The sequence below is a fragment of the Pan paniscus genome, chromosome 19, assembly GCF_029289425.2.
Source record: "Pan paniscus chromosome 19, NHGRI_mPanPan1-v2.0_pri, whole genome shotgun sequence".
Taxonomy (NCBI): domain Eukaryota; kingdom Metazoa; phylum Chordata; class Mammalia; order Primates; family Hominidae; genus Pan; species Pan paniscus.
Genome location: NC_073268.2, coordinates 71,174,114 through 71,192,915, shown reverse-complemented (window position 1 = coordinate 71,192,915; position 18,802 = coordinate 71,174,114). Strand labels below are relative to the sequence as shown.

Genomic DNA, 18,802 nt, shown 5'->3' with positions numbered 1-18,802 from the left:
CAGTTAGCAGCTTTTAGTTTTGTTTCCATAATTTTTTTTTCTTTTCTTTTTTTTTTGGGGGGGGAGGGGACAGAGTCTCACTCTGTTGCCCAGGCTGGAGTGCAGTGGCACGATCTTGGCTCAATGTCTGCCTCCCGGGTTCAAGTGATTCTTCTGCCTCAGCCTCCCAAGTAGCTGGGACTACAGGTGCATGCCACCATGCCTGGCTAATTTTTGTATTTTTAGTTAGAGATAGGGTTTCACTATGTTGGCCAGGCTGGTCTTGAATTCCTGACCTCAGGTGATCTGCCTGCCTCAGCCTCCCAAACTGCCGGATTACAGGAGTGAGCCACCACACCCGGCAAGTTTTCATAATTTTTTTAAGTCTAAATTTTTTATATAAGCTGGCTTTACTTAAGTCCTAAGATATAAGAGTAGGCAATTATGCATTGTGAAGTCCCACAGATATATTAACTTAAAAGACAAACATACATCCCACCACTACTACATCACCACAATGCCTTAAAAAGATAAAAAGTCTTTTTGTTCAAAGATGTTGGTATTTTTTCGACTGGCAAAAGTGTTTTGTGATGTGTATTCTGGAAGTACTCTGGAAAAAACCATAAATGCAAGTCATTTCAAGTTTGCACATAAAGTATAATATAGATTCTGTACTTTGAGCTAAAAATCTTATCTCTTATTTTAAAGACAGGTTACATTTCAAGTAGCATAAATGAATTTGCAAGAGCTAAAAGTCATACACTTCTTACCCATTTTTCTACATCTTCTCAATATACCCTGATTATTTAAACGAGCCTTTGTCCTTATTGCATGAATAAAAAAGATGCTACAAAAGACCAGAACTTGAAATACTGTACGTTTTAATATGCCAAAGTTTGTAAAACAAATTCCTGTAATTCATGTTGATCTTACTATCTAAATTGCCACTATTCTAAATACACTTTTAAATGATATTTTACTAGTTCTACATAGAAACAAGAGGAAGAAGAAAAATCTTTGGAAAATGTCACATCTTTATGCAGTGTTTTAATTTTTTAAAATTTCTCAGAGCATCTGTCTCTAAGTACAAAATGATTTGCATTCTCTTAAGAACATAAGAAGTGCATATGAAAATAAATAGTCTTCCTCTAAACCTTTAACACATCCTTAACATTCTATGTAAAATCTTTAATATAGCTTATAGGTGTCAAGATCATAAAAAATGGATGCTGACTTTTAGCTTCAAATGGAATTAAACTTTGAAAAAGACTGATTTTAGTATTAAATAGAATTTTTACAATTCTGATAAAAGTAAGTGAATCTCCTTTGTAATCATGATACCTAATTGTTGGCTATGAAATTAAAAATAATATATACATAGTGTATATATATATACACACATATACATATATACATATATACACATATACATATATGGGTATGCATATATATACACACATACACATATAATTTTTTTATATACATACATATAATTTTTTTCCTCTCTTAAGAGAAATCCTGTGCCAAACCTAAAGTGTAGTATAAAGATCAGCATGGAGTGGAATGATATGGAAGACCAACCAGCAGATAACTTTATTTTTCATCCTTTAAGGTTTGGATATGTGAAGCTTGTCAATGACTTCCAGCTTGGTGTTTGGCCTGCAATTAAGGCACATTAACACTAGGTGGACCCAAGTGAACCTGATTATGGTCTCAAAGACTAAACCTGGGCTTGAATTATTCATTTCAAGTGTTAAGTGATTGGAAGAGTTGCAGAGGGGAGAGCAAGGGGGAGAGAGGAGAATGAGAGAAGGTGAGACAGGAACACCTACAACATTGACACACTGAGGAATGTGTTCTCACTTACGTTTTCCTACATCTAAGCATAAAAATTTGCTATCTCTAACAGTGAAAAGAACAGAAGCTCCTATTTATGCTTACTTCTATCTAAACAGTAAACTATGTACCTATATAAGCTCACTAATCTTCAAAATGACCACAGTGACCATAGGTGTTATTATTCCCATCCCAAAGATGAAAGACCAAGGCAGGAAAAGGTAAAGAAATTAGCCTAGGTTACATAGCTAGTACATTATAATGTTAGGAGTCTAATCTCTTGTGACTCCAGACCAATGTTCTTAAGTGTGTTCAACATCTTTCATAATCAGTTTGCTCATCTATAAAGTAGAGGGAATAAACCAGACTGCCTCATAGGAGTTAGAAGATCAACAATATCATAGAAAACTACTGTGAAAACTTATGCAGTATTGTTAATATCAACACAGAGACACTGTATTATAAGGAGATTTAATGTAAAATTATACTAACCTTCATTTAACAATATGCAATCAGGGCTTAACAAAATCTTGTTTTTTCCAGACAACTTAGACCTTTACTTTTGAGTTAAAACCTTAAGAGGGTCTGTGTATAACTCCAGCACACTTTGTCAATTCAGAGTAACTTTACCTGAAAGCCCCTCATAGAAGTTTTCCTCATCTGCCAATGACATCTCTCTATCCCAGCTCCAAGCTCTTTATTTGCTCCTTTCTGGGGGAGTGAGTTTTTCTAAGTATGGCTTATTATTCTCTTGGATCTCTCTCCTTCTTGTCCTTCTCCTTCTCCCCACTTCTTTTCCTTCTCCTTCTCCCTCCGTCTCCTTCTCCTCCTCCTCTCCGCCTCCTCCTCCTTCCCCCTCCTCCTCCTTCTCCTTTCTTGGTCTTGCTGTGTCTCCCAGGCTGGAGTGCAGTGGCCTGAACACAGCTCACTGCAACCTCGACCTCCTGGGCTCAAGCGATCCTCCCACCTCAGATTCCCAAGTAGCTGGAACCACAGGTGTATGCCACCATGCCAAGCTAATTTTTTAATTTTTGTAGAGACAGGGTCTCACAATGTTGCCCAAGCTGGTCTTGAATCCCTGGGCTCAAATGATCCTCCCATCTCGGCCTTCCAAAGTGCTGAGATTATAGGTGTGAGCCACCATGCCTGGCCTCTCTCGGATTTTCTGTTCCTATCCTCTTTGTAGCAGCAGAAGAAAAGGAATGTTTCGTAAGGAAAGGATCAATACAATTTGCCTAATACCATGAACTCTGAATGGATATTTTTCCCCATAACTATTTTGCTTCAGTTTCAAAAGACTTGGTCTAAAGGAATTAAGGCTTTATGCGCTATTAGTAAAGTTAAAATAATGACTGTATTTCTTCATGCAACAATTTTTTTTTTTTTTTTGAGATGGCATCTTGCTATGTCACCCAGGCTGGAGTGCAGTGGCATAATCTCAGCTCACTGCAACCTCTGCCTCCCGGGTTCAAGGAAGCAATTCTCCTGCCTTAGCCTCCCGAGTAGCTGGGACTTCAGGCGTGCACCACTGTGCCTGGCTAATTTTTTTTTTTTTTTTCTATTTTTAGTAGAGATGGGGTTTCACTATGTTGGCCAGGCTGGTCTCGAACTCCTGACCTCAAGTGATCTGCCTGTCTCAGCCTCCCAAAGTTCTGGGATTACAGATGTGAGCCACCGCACCTGGCTGCAACAATTGTTTATTGCTATCCTTAAAATGTCTTTAGTATATTGTTAGCTCAATTACAAACTCATGTGTTATTCAACTTACATATATAGCACTAGTAAACAACTCTGGATTTTGAAATAAATTTCTGTATAATAGCATCATTTTTTAAAACATTTAAATATTATGTGGATTTTAAGAATTCTAACCTATTTTACACTTTGGGATGATTTTTAGATAAGAACAGAAATAGAACTACCTAATTACATTTACTTTTGTTGAGGTTAACATTAAAATTTGTTTATATTTTTTGTATTAGTATCAGGTAACTGAAGAAATCTAGAAGTGATGGTTAATTTCTGATTTGTAACAATCTATAATTAGGTACTTATAATATGCAAATCACAATGTATATAAGTTATCTAGAGATAATTTAGAGGTGATTTTGCCTTTTTTCCACTCCCCAGAAATATCTTGCCTACTACATTTATGTAGAAGAAAATGAGACTGAGTTGATGCACTTTCTACTCTAGAAAAATGTTCCGTCTTAATTGTATTTTAATATTTACCTATAACTTACTTAAATATATTTTTCACTACCCTATTTTTCTATTACAAAATCTACCACTATTCTTATAGCGACTGGTATAAATTTACCTGAGTTTATTCATTGTTAACAAGATCTCTGCTCTAATCACACCTGACTCTTAGAGTCATCTGACGTCTAGCTCATCCTTAGTTCTATGCTTTTATTTGTGGTGCTTCCTTAACTTGAAATGATCTCCTGTGTTCAGTTATCAATTGATATTTACCACTTTTTTCAAGATTTGGATAATGTCTGACTTTTGCCAAGAAATTTTTCTTAATTTCTGCATATCGTGACAGATTCCTTATTATATACTAGTTTTTGGGGTCAAGGGGAGGACATAAAATTGAATCAAGAATTGGAAGCTTTTCCTTCTGCTCTATAAACATGACCTAGAATATTATCTGAGCTACACTCTAAGCTATAGGTTCCATATTATTGGTAACAGGAAAATTTAGTAAGCATATACCATGCACTAATTACAATATAAGTGCTTGACATGCATGGTCTTGTTTAATCCTCATAACAACTCCTTGTAACTTGTAACTATTTCAAGGTTACAGAGCTAATAAGATGAAAGCAAGAACCTGAACACTGAGTCTGTATTCAGAGCCTGGTGGTAACCACTGTGCCTTCCTTATACCATACTCATAGCACTCACTACTTCCTTCCTTGGGCCTCTTTGTTCATGTCTTTACATAATTTGTGTAAATGTGTTATTCATCACAAGACAGAATGCTTTTTAGAGTAACAAAACCACCCATATCCTGCTCTGATTAACACAAAAAACTGCAAATAGTAGCTGCTTGATAAAATAAACATACACACACATCTATAAACAAATACACGCATATAAATTAGAATGTTTCCTAATTTCAATAATTATAATTTTTAGCCCCATGTTTTATTTCACAATATACTATTAAGTATCTCACAGAAAATATCCAAATTTCTTCATAATTCCCGTTGTACTGTATTCTACACATATAACATAGTAAATCCTTACTGAATAAAAGGTTAAAATAGGCATTGAATAGTTCAATTACTTTAAAAGTTAAAAACATGTTATATAATTACTAATATTTTATAATATCAAGGAATAAAGGATTCTGACTTCCATCATCTAGCAGTTTTGATGCTCATCTCATGACTGTTTCATTTGTCTTTTTCTTCTCATAAGGGTTCCCAGTTTAAAATAAATACAGTACATGCAGAGACTGGAAATTAATTATGTAAGAGGAATAATAAAGTTTCTAAGGGTCAATAAATCTAAGTAAAAGGTAATATAACTCATGGCTTAAGATTGCTATTAACCCACTGGTAAATACCACCCCAAATCGGAGGAAACTACTGTGGAATATAGTATAAACTCCTGTAAAGATTGGTAGCTATTGAGCCAGGCACGAGCGGTGGCTCACGCCTGTCATCCCAGCACTTTGGGAGGCCAAGGCAGGCAGATCACGAGGTCAGGAGATCGAGACCATCCTGGCTAACATGGTGAATCGCCATCTCTACTAAAAGTACAAAAAATTAGCCGGGCATGGTGGCAGGCACCTGTAGTCCCAGCTACTTGGGAGGCTGAGGCAGGAGAATGGCGTGAACCCAGGAGGCAGAGCTTAGACAGAGCAAGAATCCATCTCAAAAAAAAGATTGGTAGCTATTTAATTTAAATTAATGCTTCCTTATTTTTCAGTTCTTATATAAATAATGCTATTAAAACAAAATTAAAATATACAGGTAAAAATTTACATTATAATTAGGCATATATAATTAGTTTTTCAGTTATGTTTAGTCTTTTTATCATTGTTGTGTTTAACTTTTGGAGATAATTTCAGGGGGCTTTTTCTTCGTATTGATCCTGTAAGCACCTTACAGCCAAATAAAAATCTTTATTTTACATTTGGCTTAGATAATTAATGCTTTATTGTTTTAAAAAGTCAGTAAATCATTTTATGGTAATTAAGAATCAATAATAATGAATTAACAATACTGACACCCTTTATAATTGATATCCATATGATTTCTTCCAAAAAAACAAGATACATTTCTTTTCTTAAGGTATGCTCCCTTCTATAATGTGTTTTCCGAAAGGTGTATTTAATATGCCTCATCAGTATTGCACTAAAAGGACATGGCAACCTAATCTTGATCTTTATAGAAGACTTTCCATTATTTGATTTAAACAATTCATTAATTATTACAGCTTCATAAATACTGTTATGACAATGTATCTTTTGAAACTTCAACTCTTTGTTCAGGGAAATATCTAATAAAAGTCATACTTTAACAGGGCCCAACGGAAAGACATTATTTTTACTTTTTCGTTCACTGAAGGAACAAAGACATAATTCACCCTTCTTCAAAGTCTTAAGTCACATTACACACTCCTCATTGAGAGAGAATTGAAATAAAAAACAGGAAATAGAAATTAAATGTGTATTTACCTGTATTAGACAAACCCACAGTACTGTTTTCTAAAGTAATTGGAATCTGTACTGTTTTGTTGTATCCAGTTTTTATCTGTGAAAGAAAATGAGGAACATGCAATGTCATTTACTAAAGTAGGTCACTTGAAGCCCATGTTAACATAAAAAGAATGGTTAAAGAGATTAAAGTAATTATCCCTCAAATATGAACCCTCTAAAATTTTGGTATATGCATCTTCAAACAAAGCAATTCAGAATTAAAGGTAACAATTGCTTTCAGCTCTACCACATCCAAGGATAACAAAATATAAGGCCACTCATCTTGTCTTTTAAAAGTATTATAGCTCCAAGTGACAAAGTATAAGGGGCTGACAGAAAATCTTATACTCTGTCTCTGTTCAGCATGTACCAGAGACTGAAGTTACCTTTGATGAATTTTATTCTACTGACTAAAAGCTTAAGTTTCCTATTTTACAGCTAACACAGATATAAATAATACACACTTTATTCTGTAACTATAATTTGTTTGGATAATATAGCAGTTAGTAATTGAGTATGTTAATTCTGATATAGAAATTCCCCATTTTGTGTGATTCTACTTGGGTGAACTATAGCATGCACACATGAAGGAGCAATACCTTCCTAGACTGGATGCCTGGGATTAGCCTCACTGTGTGGGAAAGAAGCTAAGGAACAAAAAGGAAGATGGCCTGACTTCAGTCAAGCAGAGAACAGAAATGGCAAATAACTAAACCAACTGAAACCAAATATGACATTTTTAACATAGTTTTGAGTGATATCTAGGCATATCTTTGTGGAACCATTTTGTCATGCTGGTATTTTCTAACCAATCATGCTCCTGGACACAGGACATGCTGACTTAAAATATGTTTATTGAAAACACAGCATAAAAATGTTAAATAGAAAAAAATCTTTCAAAGAAATATTAATTTGTTAACAATTTTACTGAAATAATTCTATATGTACATAACCAATGTAAAAACGTATAGGGAATTTATGGAGTGCATATATAGAGAAATTTAAGATTACCTGACTTACCTCACAAGAAGATAAAATGGCATTATTTGTTTTGGGAGTGGATGAGGTCTTTGGGATTAGTATTTCAGGAGGAGAAGAAAAAAGACTTAATGTTGAGGCTTGAGGTCCATATTCTCCTGAAGCTTCTATAAGTGATGTACATGACAGATTTTCTAGCTGAATGTTGTCGGATTTTTGTCTTATGAATGCTATCTCCCAAGCAGATTCTAACCTAGTATTAAAAAGAAATCACTTTATGGATATGCTATGAATATAGTACAACTGAAATCCAAGCTAGTGTTTCAGATGTTATTAAAAAATACTTATTATAAAGTACTTAATACATCTTAAATTACTACTTTCAAGGAGACATTCTAAATGACTCATTCTATCTCATGGATAGTATAGTTACCTCAACTTGGCTCTGGCAATTATGCTTTTTGCTTCTTCAAATGATACACCAATCATAGATTCCTTGTTGACTGAGACAAGTTGATCTCCTGGCTTCAAACGACCATCCTAACAAAAACAGTAACATTTATAAAGGAACTAATGAGATATTTTAAAAAAAATTAATTGATGTAATTAAAGCAATGAAAAGTTTTCATGAAGAATGCCTTCAAAAAGAGTAAAAAGTAAAATCTTAGACAACCTCAGTAGCAAAATCTCTTGATTAAAGTCTGGTTTGGTAACATATATTATGAGTAAAATGGAATGGTTCATGTATTGCATGAATAAATTTACGTGGTAAAGAATTCTTAATATGGTAGGTAGGACATAGGCCAGTATACCAGGAAAAGGGACCTGTTTTAAAAACTGAGCACTATGGGGCTGATAAAACTCTGACTCTGTGATAAAGTGGGCCAAATAACTGTGGGATATTTCAGAATACAAAACTCATTTATTTTATTTTCTCTGCATTCCTACATATGTCCTCCCACCAAACTGTTCAATGTGTGTGTGGATTTATCCCACATTGAGATTTTTAAAACTTTAGTCAAGGGTCTTTTTAAAAAAAAAAATTAAATTTTCAAAATTTTTTGTAGAGATGAGGTCTCATTACATTGCCCAGGCTGGTCTCAAACTCCTGGTCTCAAGCAATCTTCCCACCTTGGCCTCCCAAAGTGCTGGGATTACAGGTGTGAGCCACTGCGCCTGGCCAAGGATTTTAATTATATTGATCCTACCCATATTTCAGCATAATCTTTTTTACTAGACCTGCTATCCCCCTATGATTAAGGCCTAGTTGGCTGTGCATATATTGTTAGCCATGTCCTGCTAATAATGACAATTCTAACTGGCTGCCTGGTGTTGCCTTTTCTAAGGCCTGGCTTGCTCATAGCTAGCCTAACTGAGTAAGACAGAACATGTCAGGAACAAGAGTTAATGTGGTTGTTAGATATGTTAGATAAGTTTCCCAGTTTTTGTCTTTTCTTTTCATTCAAACTAGAAAATAAAAATAAGCTTTCTTCTTTTACAGTTCCTAAGGTATTTCCCTATTTATCATTAATTAGTACAGTGGTAGAAACCATTATTTTTATAACTACAGAAAAAGCTTATATGGTTAAAAAGGGAGATTTTCACCTTGATGGTACTTAAGTAACTTCCACAAATTCAAGAAAACATCTTTCTTTAAAGTCTTATCTACTAAAATATATCCCTTGGATACTGATCTTTGATCTAAGCTGTATTATTTGTAATAATGGTGATTCACAGTTATTTTACTCCTAAATAACAATAGGTATTATTATTTTTTAAAAAGACATGAAGTACTATCTCTTTCACTGACTAAAGAATACATAGGAAAACAACAAAATTGACATAAAACATTCATGAAAGGATTTTATAGAAACATATCTCAAATAGTGTGTAAAGGATTATATAATCTAGATGCATAATGACCCTATCCTACTGAAATGTAAACATTATTTAAAATACTTAAGCCAAAAGAGTCAACTTAATTTTTAAAAATATATAAGCCAGGCACGGTGGCTCACATCTGTACACCCAACACTTTGAGAGGCTGAGGCAGAAAGATTGCTTGAGCCCAGGAGTTCAAGACCAGCCTGGGCAACATAGTTAGACCCCATCTTTCAAAAAAAAAAAATAGCTGGCACATGTCTGTAGTCTCAGTTACTCAGGAGGCTAAAGTGGGAGGATCACTTGAGCCCAGGAGGTCAAGGTCATGACTGCGCCACTGCTCTCCAGCCTGGGCAATGAAGCAAAAATCTGTCTCAAAAAAAAAATATATGTATATATAATATATAAAAAATATATATTTATATTATATATATTTATATTATATATAATTTAAAAACAAATTTTGATTTTATGTAAATATGTGATTAAACATAGTTAGCAAAGTCAGACAACATAACATGCAGTGTTAGTACAGAGAAAAAGTTCACATGAAGGCAATTTAGCCCATCTTGTATGAAAGTACACTGATGTATAGAAGCTGCATTTTCTGGCAGGAAGAGAGTCAGAAAAGAGAAGAAGAATGCCTTCTGACTATGACTTCTGGTGTTTACATATTTTTTCTTTCTAAAAAGTATTCATAGCAGTTAGTTTTTTTCTTTGCCTCCTAGAATAAGATCTTAGCTGATCATGTGAATTTCTGAACCTGTTTAAAAGTCAGAACCTGCAAATGAAAACAAAGCTATTTTTGTAAGTCTGGCATTCGAGTGCATTCTGCCCCAGCTGGATTAATGTATATGTGAAGATACTAACTTCAGAGATATGTTGAGACCTCTTCCACACAGTCTAGATTCCAATTCAGCAGTTACAGAGCAACTACTTCACATGGGAGGCAATGTGCCAAGCACTTTCATATGCTGAACTTCAGATCTGAATTCTTTCACATTGACATTCATGTAGATGTTGAAATAATAATATATGCCTGGCCACATAAACACTTCTGTTAAAAATGGCCAGTACTATTCATTTCTATATTGACTTTGGTATATAGTTTTCTAAATAATACATTTCAATATTATGAGAAACCATCTATACAGCCTAATTCTGACTTAACTAACTCATTATACCTAATACTAAGGAATAGTCCTTCTGTAAGCCTTAAGATTCCTTTCCTATACTTTACAAGATGTAGACTGATGGTAACCTTCTTTTAACTCCAGTTATTACTGTGAACTGAGGCAAGTCGTTCAGCTTTTATGAAACTCTATTTTCTTAGCTGTAGAATGGGGATAAATATATGTAATGCAAGGTTGCTACAAGAATTAAGTAACATATGTAAATTATAGCACATTATACGTGTTAAATAAGATGAGGTGAATGAGACTTCCATATCTGTTGTGGACAATTTTCATACTGATAGCAAATTTAATTATATTACTCATTAGATTGAGAACCTTTGATGGCTGCCAACTGGTAGGAAAAGTTGAAACTCCTCAACATCCCAAACCCAGCACAACAAATTTACTGCAACTTACTTTTTCTAGCTTCATCATCCACCTTCCACACCAGCATATTCTTCATTCTACTCTCAGAGAATGTGCCTCAAACCAGCCATGGTCTTTTGAACCTCAATGTTTTTACACATATTAATTCCCATCTAGAATGCCACCATCCACCCTGCCACTTCTCTGCGATAAACTCTGACTTAAACTTCACAGTCCAATTCAAACACTATCTCTGCTGGAAGTTTTCTCTAGTTCCCCAGGATTTACTTAATTGTTGTGTCTTTTTGCTCAAAAAGCACTTTTACTTACCTAAAGGATTGCACTTACTCTGTATGGTCCTTACGTTTACATATCCGCTTTCCCTGCCCTCACATTAGAATATACTAAATCAGCAACTCCCAGTCTAGGGGCAATGATTCTTTTAGTGGGCCAGAATCACCAATTCTTTCATTAGGCATAACTAGAACTCTGTCCTTTTCATGGTTATTTCCCTGGTACAGTGCTAGGTACATAGTAAGTCCACAATAGGTTAAAGGGGGCCAAGAAACAGTCTGAGGAAATTAAGGTAGCTATGACAAAAATAATAATGGCAAAGGAATAAAGAGAGTGACACTGCAAAGCGAACCATCTTGGCTGCTACTTCTTCAGCTCCCACCAGTGGGACTGGTTTCTTCATAGTTTGCCATCCAGAGGCCTGATCCTGATATTTATCTAAAAGCCTTAGCCCTGGTTCCAGTGCTATGCTCCGCATGAAAACAGATTTCCTCTGAAAGTTAAATATGTCCTACTTCAATGCCACAAATTACATGACGACATTGATTGTGAGACCTATAATTTCAGAGATAGAAGAGGAAAAAATACGTACATACACACACTCATATTACATACCGATATATGCATGTTATATATATGTGTATGTGCATGCATAGCTTATATGTGTATGTTTTAATGTATATCTTAGAGCCAACTGAAGAAAATATGAAATATACTATCAGATTTGAAGAGAGGATTTTGATTTCTGTCTGCTTTCCCTATGTTACCAGCAACGGAAGAAAGAAATAAAAATGAACATTTGAGAACTTTAAAGTGTTGTCGGAAATCTGACACAAAGGCCCAAGGAGGAAGTACCTTGGTGTGGAGCCCAAATGGTGCCAGTGGAAGGGTAAATAAGCAGATCAGTAATCCTCAGAAATGTGAGAAAATGACTACGGGACCGTTCATTCATAAATTTAAATTGAGCAAGTATGTATGTGTCAGTCACCACAGTGGGGACTAACAATATTACTGTGAATAAAATCAGATAGCATCCTTGCCCTTAAGAAACATACTGTCTTGTGGTCAGGCAGAGTTGATTAAACAATCATAAATATAAATATATCATTGCAAACTGAGGTAGGTGACACAAAGGAAAGGAATGGGATTTAGGAGCATATGTAGAAAAAAATAAAACCTAGCCTAGACTGGGGGAAAGCAGGCAACACAACCCTTAGGCAGCAGTCTTTGAATTGATAACTGGAAATAATGGGGGAAAGGAAATGGAGTGCTGTTTCCTAAGGGAACAGCATATGAGATGGAAAAAAAAAAAAAAGAAAAGAAAAATTGGCCCCTTCCAGGCACTGAGAAAATGCTACTCTGGAAGCATAGTGATAGAGAGCCAGAGAAGGACAGGGCAGAAGCCACACTATATGGAACCTTGTAGGCAACCAAATATTAGTAAGATATATAGGTTGGGAGGGAAATAGGTATGGTGCATAAGAACAAACGATGCTACTGAAAGGGCTGAGTCAAAACTGATGACAGTTTAAGCTCCAGTGATAAGAATAAAGATCAAGAAGACTGATGGGTTCAAGAGATATTTAGAGAGTAAAAAAGTCAATGGTATGTGTTAATGAATTGAACAGTGTTATGGGAGTTGAAATAGGAAGCTGTTAAATTTTCTGACTTTGTGTAGCTGGAAGCCGTCATTCACCAAGACTAGGTAAACTGGAAGAGACTCTGTTTGGGAAGAGTTGAGCAGAATATGGTGTGATGTAAATGTCATGAGTTCTGCTTCAGAAATGCTGAGTTTGAGATACCTTTAAGAGGTCCAAGTAAAAATGTTGATCAGGGAACTGAATATGGGTATGAAGCTTAAAGGAGTGTCTTGGCCAGAAAAAGGGTCTAGGATTGACCCCAGATAGATATGGGACTAGCTGACACAGTGAAAGGGCCTTGGAGCTCTCTTATTTCCTTAACTTTAGCAATTAATACAGTAGTTCTCAATTTATAGGGTGCCTCTAGCTCTTAGAGCTGAGGGAATCTTGGTTCTGCTTGAACTGAAAAGATGTATTCATAATATCCCATATTTGAACTCTGGATATGTTTTTCAAACAAACATACTATTTTGCTTCTACTAAACCAGTATTTTATTCTCATATTTTCCAGGAGGAAAACATTTGGGGTGGGTGGTGGCAAACCATGAATAATTAAAGAAAATTTCTTCTGCGTTCCAATAACTCCCTTACAGTTTAGAAGATTTGAAAATATAAATGAAATATAATCTAGCTATAAGCTTGAGATAGCCTATATTGTTAATTATGAAACATTATAATGTTAAAACAAAATTACAGAAAGTTAAAGCATTCATATGCATTTAAAAAATATTAACAGTTACTCAGTTCAGCAACTTCATTAAGATAACCTTATGAGTTTGTGTTTCCTATTCCACAGATTCTACTATGTAGAAATTTTGTGCAGACTAGAAATTTATTAACATGTTAAAACAGTATTTAGAATATAGTAAATGTATTAATACATTGTTGTAAAATAAAGTTATATCAATTTTGTATTTGAAGAATAAATATGCATATGCATAGAGCTTTCCATCTTGAGAAAATATTTAAAAATAATGTAAGCACTAGAAAATTACTTCTTCTATAAATTTTTTTATTTTTTAGAGATGCTCTGTTGCCCAGGCTGGAGTGTAGTGATGCAATCATAGCTCACTGCAACCTGGAACTCCTGGGCCCAAGGGATCCTCCTGCCTGGGCCTCCAAAAGTGCTGGAATTAGAGGCATGAGCCATCACCCCTGGTCCTCTTCTCCTACACCTTTTTCTATCTTGCCTGTTTTCTTTGGTCAGATATGACCAGGTAGGAAGAACATTAATAGCTCTGTGCTGCCCTCTAGTGCTAAGTAGAGAATATAGTCAATGAGAAAATTTTGCCTTTTAATACTTCAGTGAAATTCTAACAAGAAAAAGTAGATATCATAAGAATAATTTCTTAATCTGCTATCACTGACAGAAGATAAAGAGTCATTCAGCACCACCACTATCAACTTATTACTCTAACTCCAAATAGTTTTCATCGTAACAAACAAGCACAAATTGATGCTTGTCTTAAAAGCAAATTCTTAGGTCAGGCGTGGTGGCTCATGCCTGTAACCCCAGCACTTTGGGAGGCTGAGGCGGATGGATCGCCTGAGGTTGGGAGTTTGAGACTAGCCTGGCCAACATGGTGAAACTCTGTCTCTACTAAAAATACAAAAATTAGTTAGGTGTGTTGGCACGCACCTGTAATCCCAGCTACTAGGGAAGCTGAGAGGTGGGAGAATCGCTTGAACCTGGGAGGTGGAGGTTGCAGTAAGCCGAGATTGTGCCACTGCACTCCAGCCTGGGCAACAGAGTGAGACTCTGTCTCAAAAAAAAAAAAAAAAAAAAGAAAGCAAATTCTTATCACTTGTTGAGTACCTTCATCTACTATTGCATTATATCAAGAGTAGTTTAAGAAATGCCTTACTATATTGAACACACACACACAGACACACGCTCACACACACCTCTCAGCTTTAACACTAAAGTAACACCTCAATTCTTGGAAGAAAAAATTCATTTTTTTGTTTTTTTGAATTTGTTTAAATTTAGCTTTTAAATATTTATTTAATAATTTAAATTTAATAGCCAAAAATTTATGCCATTAAACTTATTAAATAATACCTTTTTTTTTTTGAGACAGGGTCTTGTTCTGTCATCCAGGCTGGAGTGCAGTGGCACGATCATGCCTCACTGCTCTTGATCTTCGGGGCTCAAGCAATACTCCCACCTCAGCCTCCAAGTACCTGGGACTACTGGCATGCACCACCATGCCGGGCTGATTTTTTTAAAATTTTTAATAGAATTTAAGTCTCTTTACGTTGCCCAGGCTGGTCTCAAACTCTTGAGCTCAAGCAATCTTCCTGCCTCTGCCTCCCCAAAGCTAGGATTACAGGCATTAGCCACCATGCCTGGCCTCTATAACACTTAGAACTCGGAAAGTATATTTAAAAGATGCCTTATTATCTGAACAAGCATAAAACATTGAAAGTACTACAACTATTTTGGAAGTTATTGGTAAAACAGAATTTTTCCCTAACAAGACAAAAAAATCCAGCTGAAAAGATAAACTGCTTAGTAAACAAGTGTTTGCAGTGGTGGGGGAGGGATATGGGCAGTGGGTAAAAGTAGTAGGACTGTTTATTTAACCAAACAACAAGAACAAAATAAGAAGATCCTTTCTCATGCTATATAGCTTGATATTAATAGAATATTTTATTAATTCTTAATTATTAATATAATTTTATTAAATTCTTTATATTTGATATCTCTCCAAAATCAAATGGAGTCAATCAAATGGAGAATATTATATTTTATTAATTCTTAATTATTAATATAATTTTATTAAATTCTTTATATCTGATATCTCTCCAAAATCAAACGGAGGCAATTTTCAAAAAATGACACATAATCACTTTAGTAAAACAGAAATAGCAAATGAAATCCAAGAAGAATGAGAATTTAAATATAGTAACCAGTTTGTTAAACTGCTGGGGTTGTCCTTCAAATTTGGGTCTAAGCTTCCTACCAACCAAAGTGAAAGGGAGCTCATTATATATTTCTTACACTGAAGAGGAGAGTAAGACTTTCTAATTCCTAAAAAAAGACATTTTCTGGTTTTAATGAGTGATAAAACACATTAGCTCAAGCTACAAGAACTGCGAATTCAGAAATTAGATTTTGTTTGCTGTTTCTGTTTTGTTTTGCATTTAGTAGAGGCTAAATGAATGTAATTAAAGTTCTACTGATCCAACTTAATAAAAACTCAAAGTAGTAGAAAGATAACAAGTCATCAAATGTAATTTCTCTCAATCAGATACAGGATAAAAGTTGAACAGCATGTAATTTAAAAATAATAACCTTATCTTACAGTCAGAAATATCTATTATTTTCATAGGAGAAGAACCTATTTATTTCTTAGTTTAAAGCTCCTTGAGGGCAATAGTCTTATCTTCTAATTCCTTTGTATTTTTCACTGAGGTATGGTCACAGTGGATATAAATTCACTAATAAAGAAGAAAAAATAAACTTTACTACTGGTGGGTCTTTTTGTTTGTATTTTTGGTGGGCATGGGACATATTTTTACCTTATAACAGTCTCCTCCAGGAATAATTTCCTGAATATATACCAATGGGCCTTCATTCCGGTTAATTCCTCCTAGTACCTTCAGGCCAAGGCCTGTTTCCTTGGCAATTGTAATCATCTGAAAGGCAGGATCCCTAAGATAAAGTAAATTAGCACACACAGGTTAGTCTAGAGATCTGCACCTATTTTTTTCTTTAAACTACTTATTAAATCAAAATCTGAGATCTAGAGCAGCAACCCCTCACCTTTTTTGGTACCAGGGACTTGTTTCATGGAAGACAATTTTTCCAAGGTGGGGGGAGAGGGAATGGGGTTGCAGAGGGGTGATGGTTTCGGGATGATTCAAATGCACTACATTTATTGTGCACTTTATTATTACATTGTAATATATAATAAAATAATTATACAATTCACAATAATGTAGAATCAGGGGGAGCCCTGAGCTTGTTTTCCTGCAACTAGACAGTCCCATCTGGGGGTGAGGGGAGACAGTGACAGATCATCAGCCACTAGATTCTCAAAAGGAGCACGCAAGCTAGATCCCTCACATGCACAGTTCACAATAGGGTTCATGCTCCTATGAGCATTGAATGCAGCCATTGATCTGACAGGAGGCAGAGCTCAGGCAGTAATGCTCATTTGCCCTAGACTCACCTCCTGCTGTGTCGCCTGATTCCTAACAGACTACGGACCACTACCAGTCTGTGGCCCAGGGATTAGGCACCCCTGATCTAGACAACCCAAAATACTTAGTACTTACTAGCAGTGACATTTTTAAAAAGTATGGTGACATAACAACAATTAAATGAGTTTGCTTGCCTATACTTTTAATTTTCCCTACAAAACATCCAAAACACAAAAGAATTTACAATGATAATGCTTATTTCTTTGGAGTAGGACAAAAATTTATTAAAGGCGACGGAAAAGATTTGCTTTTACCTGGTTATTAGACTACTTGAAGAATTCCAAAACTAAATATTTTAAGTAGCTTTAAAGACATGTCTGTGGCCATTTAAAGCAAAGTAAATATGACTTCCATTTGAATCTCAAGTTTTATCTTTTTAATTTAGAAAGAAAATTTTATTGGTAAAAAGTACTTGTTTCAACTGTAATTTCTGTCAGACATAAAAGCAATGCCATTTGAAAAGAAGGGACTGTACAAAACATCCTGCAAAAGGGATATCCAAGTTGCACTTCTGAATACCTGGGTCAGACCAGAGACTTTTACTGGTCAAATGAAACTTGAATTAAGTTTGAAATAAGATTTAGGGCTGCCTGTTTACTAATACTGGGTACTGTGCTAAACAATACCTAAATAATGACATTTCATTTAATATTTATAAAATCCTTAAGATTCTTACCCTTATTTTTTTAAAAGACCCAAAATTCAGATAGGTTAACTTGATGGCCCAAGTGTGAGGCCAGTCAGTCTTACTTCAGAGGCAAAATGTGATATGTAATCTACTTTGTTGTTGTGTTAGAGCCATTGTTGAATATAGGACTTCCAGCTATCTTCAAATACATCGAATAACTGAAACTACTATTAAAAAAAGAGTTACTTCTGGCCGGGCATGGTGGCTCATGCCTGTAATCCCAGCACTTTGGGAGGCTGAGGCGGGCAGATCACGAGGTCAGGAGATCAAGACCACAGTGAAACCCCGTCTATACTAAAAATACAAAAAATTAGCCAGGCGCGGTGGTGGACGCCTGTAGTACCAGCTACTCAGGAGGCTGAGGCAGGAGAATGGCGTGAACCCGGGAGGCAGAGCTTGCAGTGAGCCAAGATCGTGCCACTGCACTCCAGCCTGGGCAACAGAGCGAGACTCTGTCTCAAAAAAAAAAAAAAAGAATTACTTCATATCTTACATGATTATAGTTTTTAGAAAAAGCTTTCTTAGCTTCTGCCGTGGAAATTCTAAGAATATCTTTAAGAAAACTGTTGCATTCAAAAAAATAATTTCTAAAAAGAAGAAAGAAATTTTTTAAAAAAGCACATAGAACTCCGTTTTTGACTATTTTGCTCTCCATATATAACATCATTTAGAGCTGTATCACAGGTATACTGAATTCAGCTCTAATTTGGGAAGGCCTATCTGGTTTCTAGGGCAATAGTCAATCAGCTAGAAAAAATGCAGAGAGGACAGCGTCCAAGGGTCCAAAATGCACCCTAAATTCATTCTTTTTTTTTCTTTTTTTGAGACGGGGTCTTGCTCTGTCCTGGCTGGAGTGCAGTGGCGTGATCTCAGCTTACTGCAACCTCTGCCTCCCAGGTTAAGCGACTCTCCCACCTCAGCCTCTTGAATAGCTGGGATTACAGGTGCGTGCTACCACACCCAGCTAATTTTGAGTATTTTTGGTAGAGACAGGGTTTCACCACGTTGGCCAGGCTGGTCTCGAACTCCTGATCTCAAGTGA

The 18,802-nt window shown here is 35.5% G+C and overlaps 1 protein-coding gene across 4 annotated transcripts in view; it reads right to left on the bottom strand.

The window, feature by feature from the left end:
- STXBP4 (syntaxin binding protein 4) overlaps positions 1 to 18,802 on the bottom strand; it is a 196,155-nt gene that overhangs the window by 157,131 nt on the left and 20,222 nt on the right. For all 4 annotated transcript variants that reach the window (XR_008621663.2, XR_008621664.2, XM_003817418.6 and 1 more), the window contains exons 4-7: positions 16,389 to 16,521; positions 7,941 to 8,047; positions 7,550 to 7,760; positions 6,509 to 6,584 (exon numbers count right to left, since the gene is read on the bottom strand). Coding sequence is in view for 2 of the 4 variants with exons in the window: in XM_003817418.6 (XP_003817466.2) it covers positions 6,509 to 6,584; positions 7,550 to 7,760; positions 7,941 to 8,047; positions 16,389 to 16,521 (527 nt within the window). In the remaining 2 variants the exon portion in view is untranslated. The remainder of the gene's footprint in view (positions 1 to 6,508; positions 6,585 to 7,549; positions 7,761 to 7,940; positions 8,048 to 16,388; positions 16,522 to 18,802) is intronic.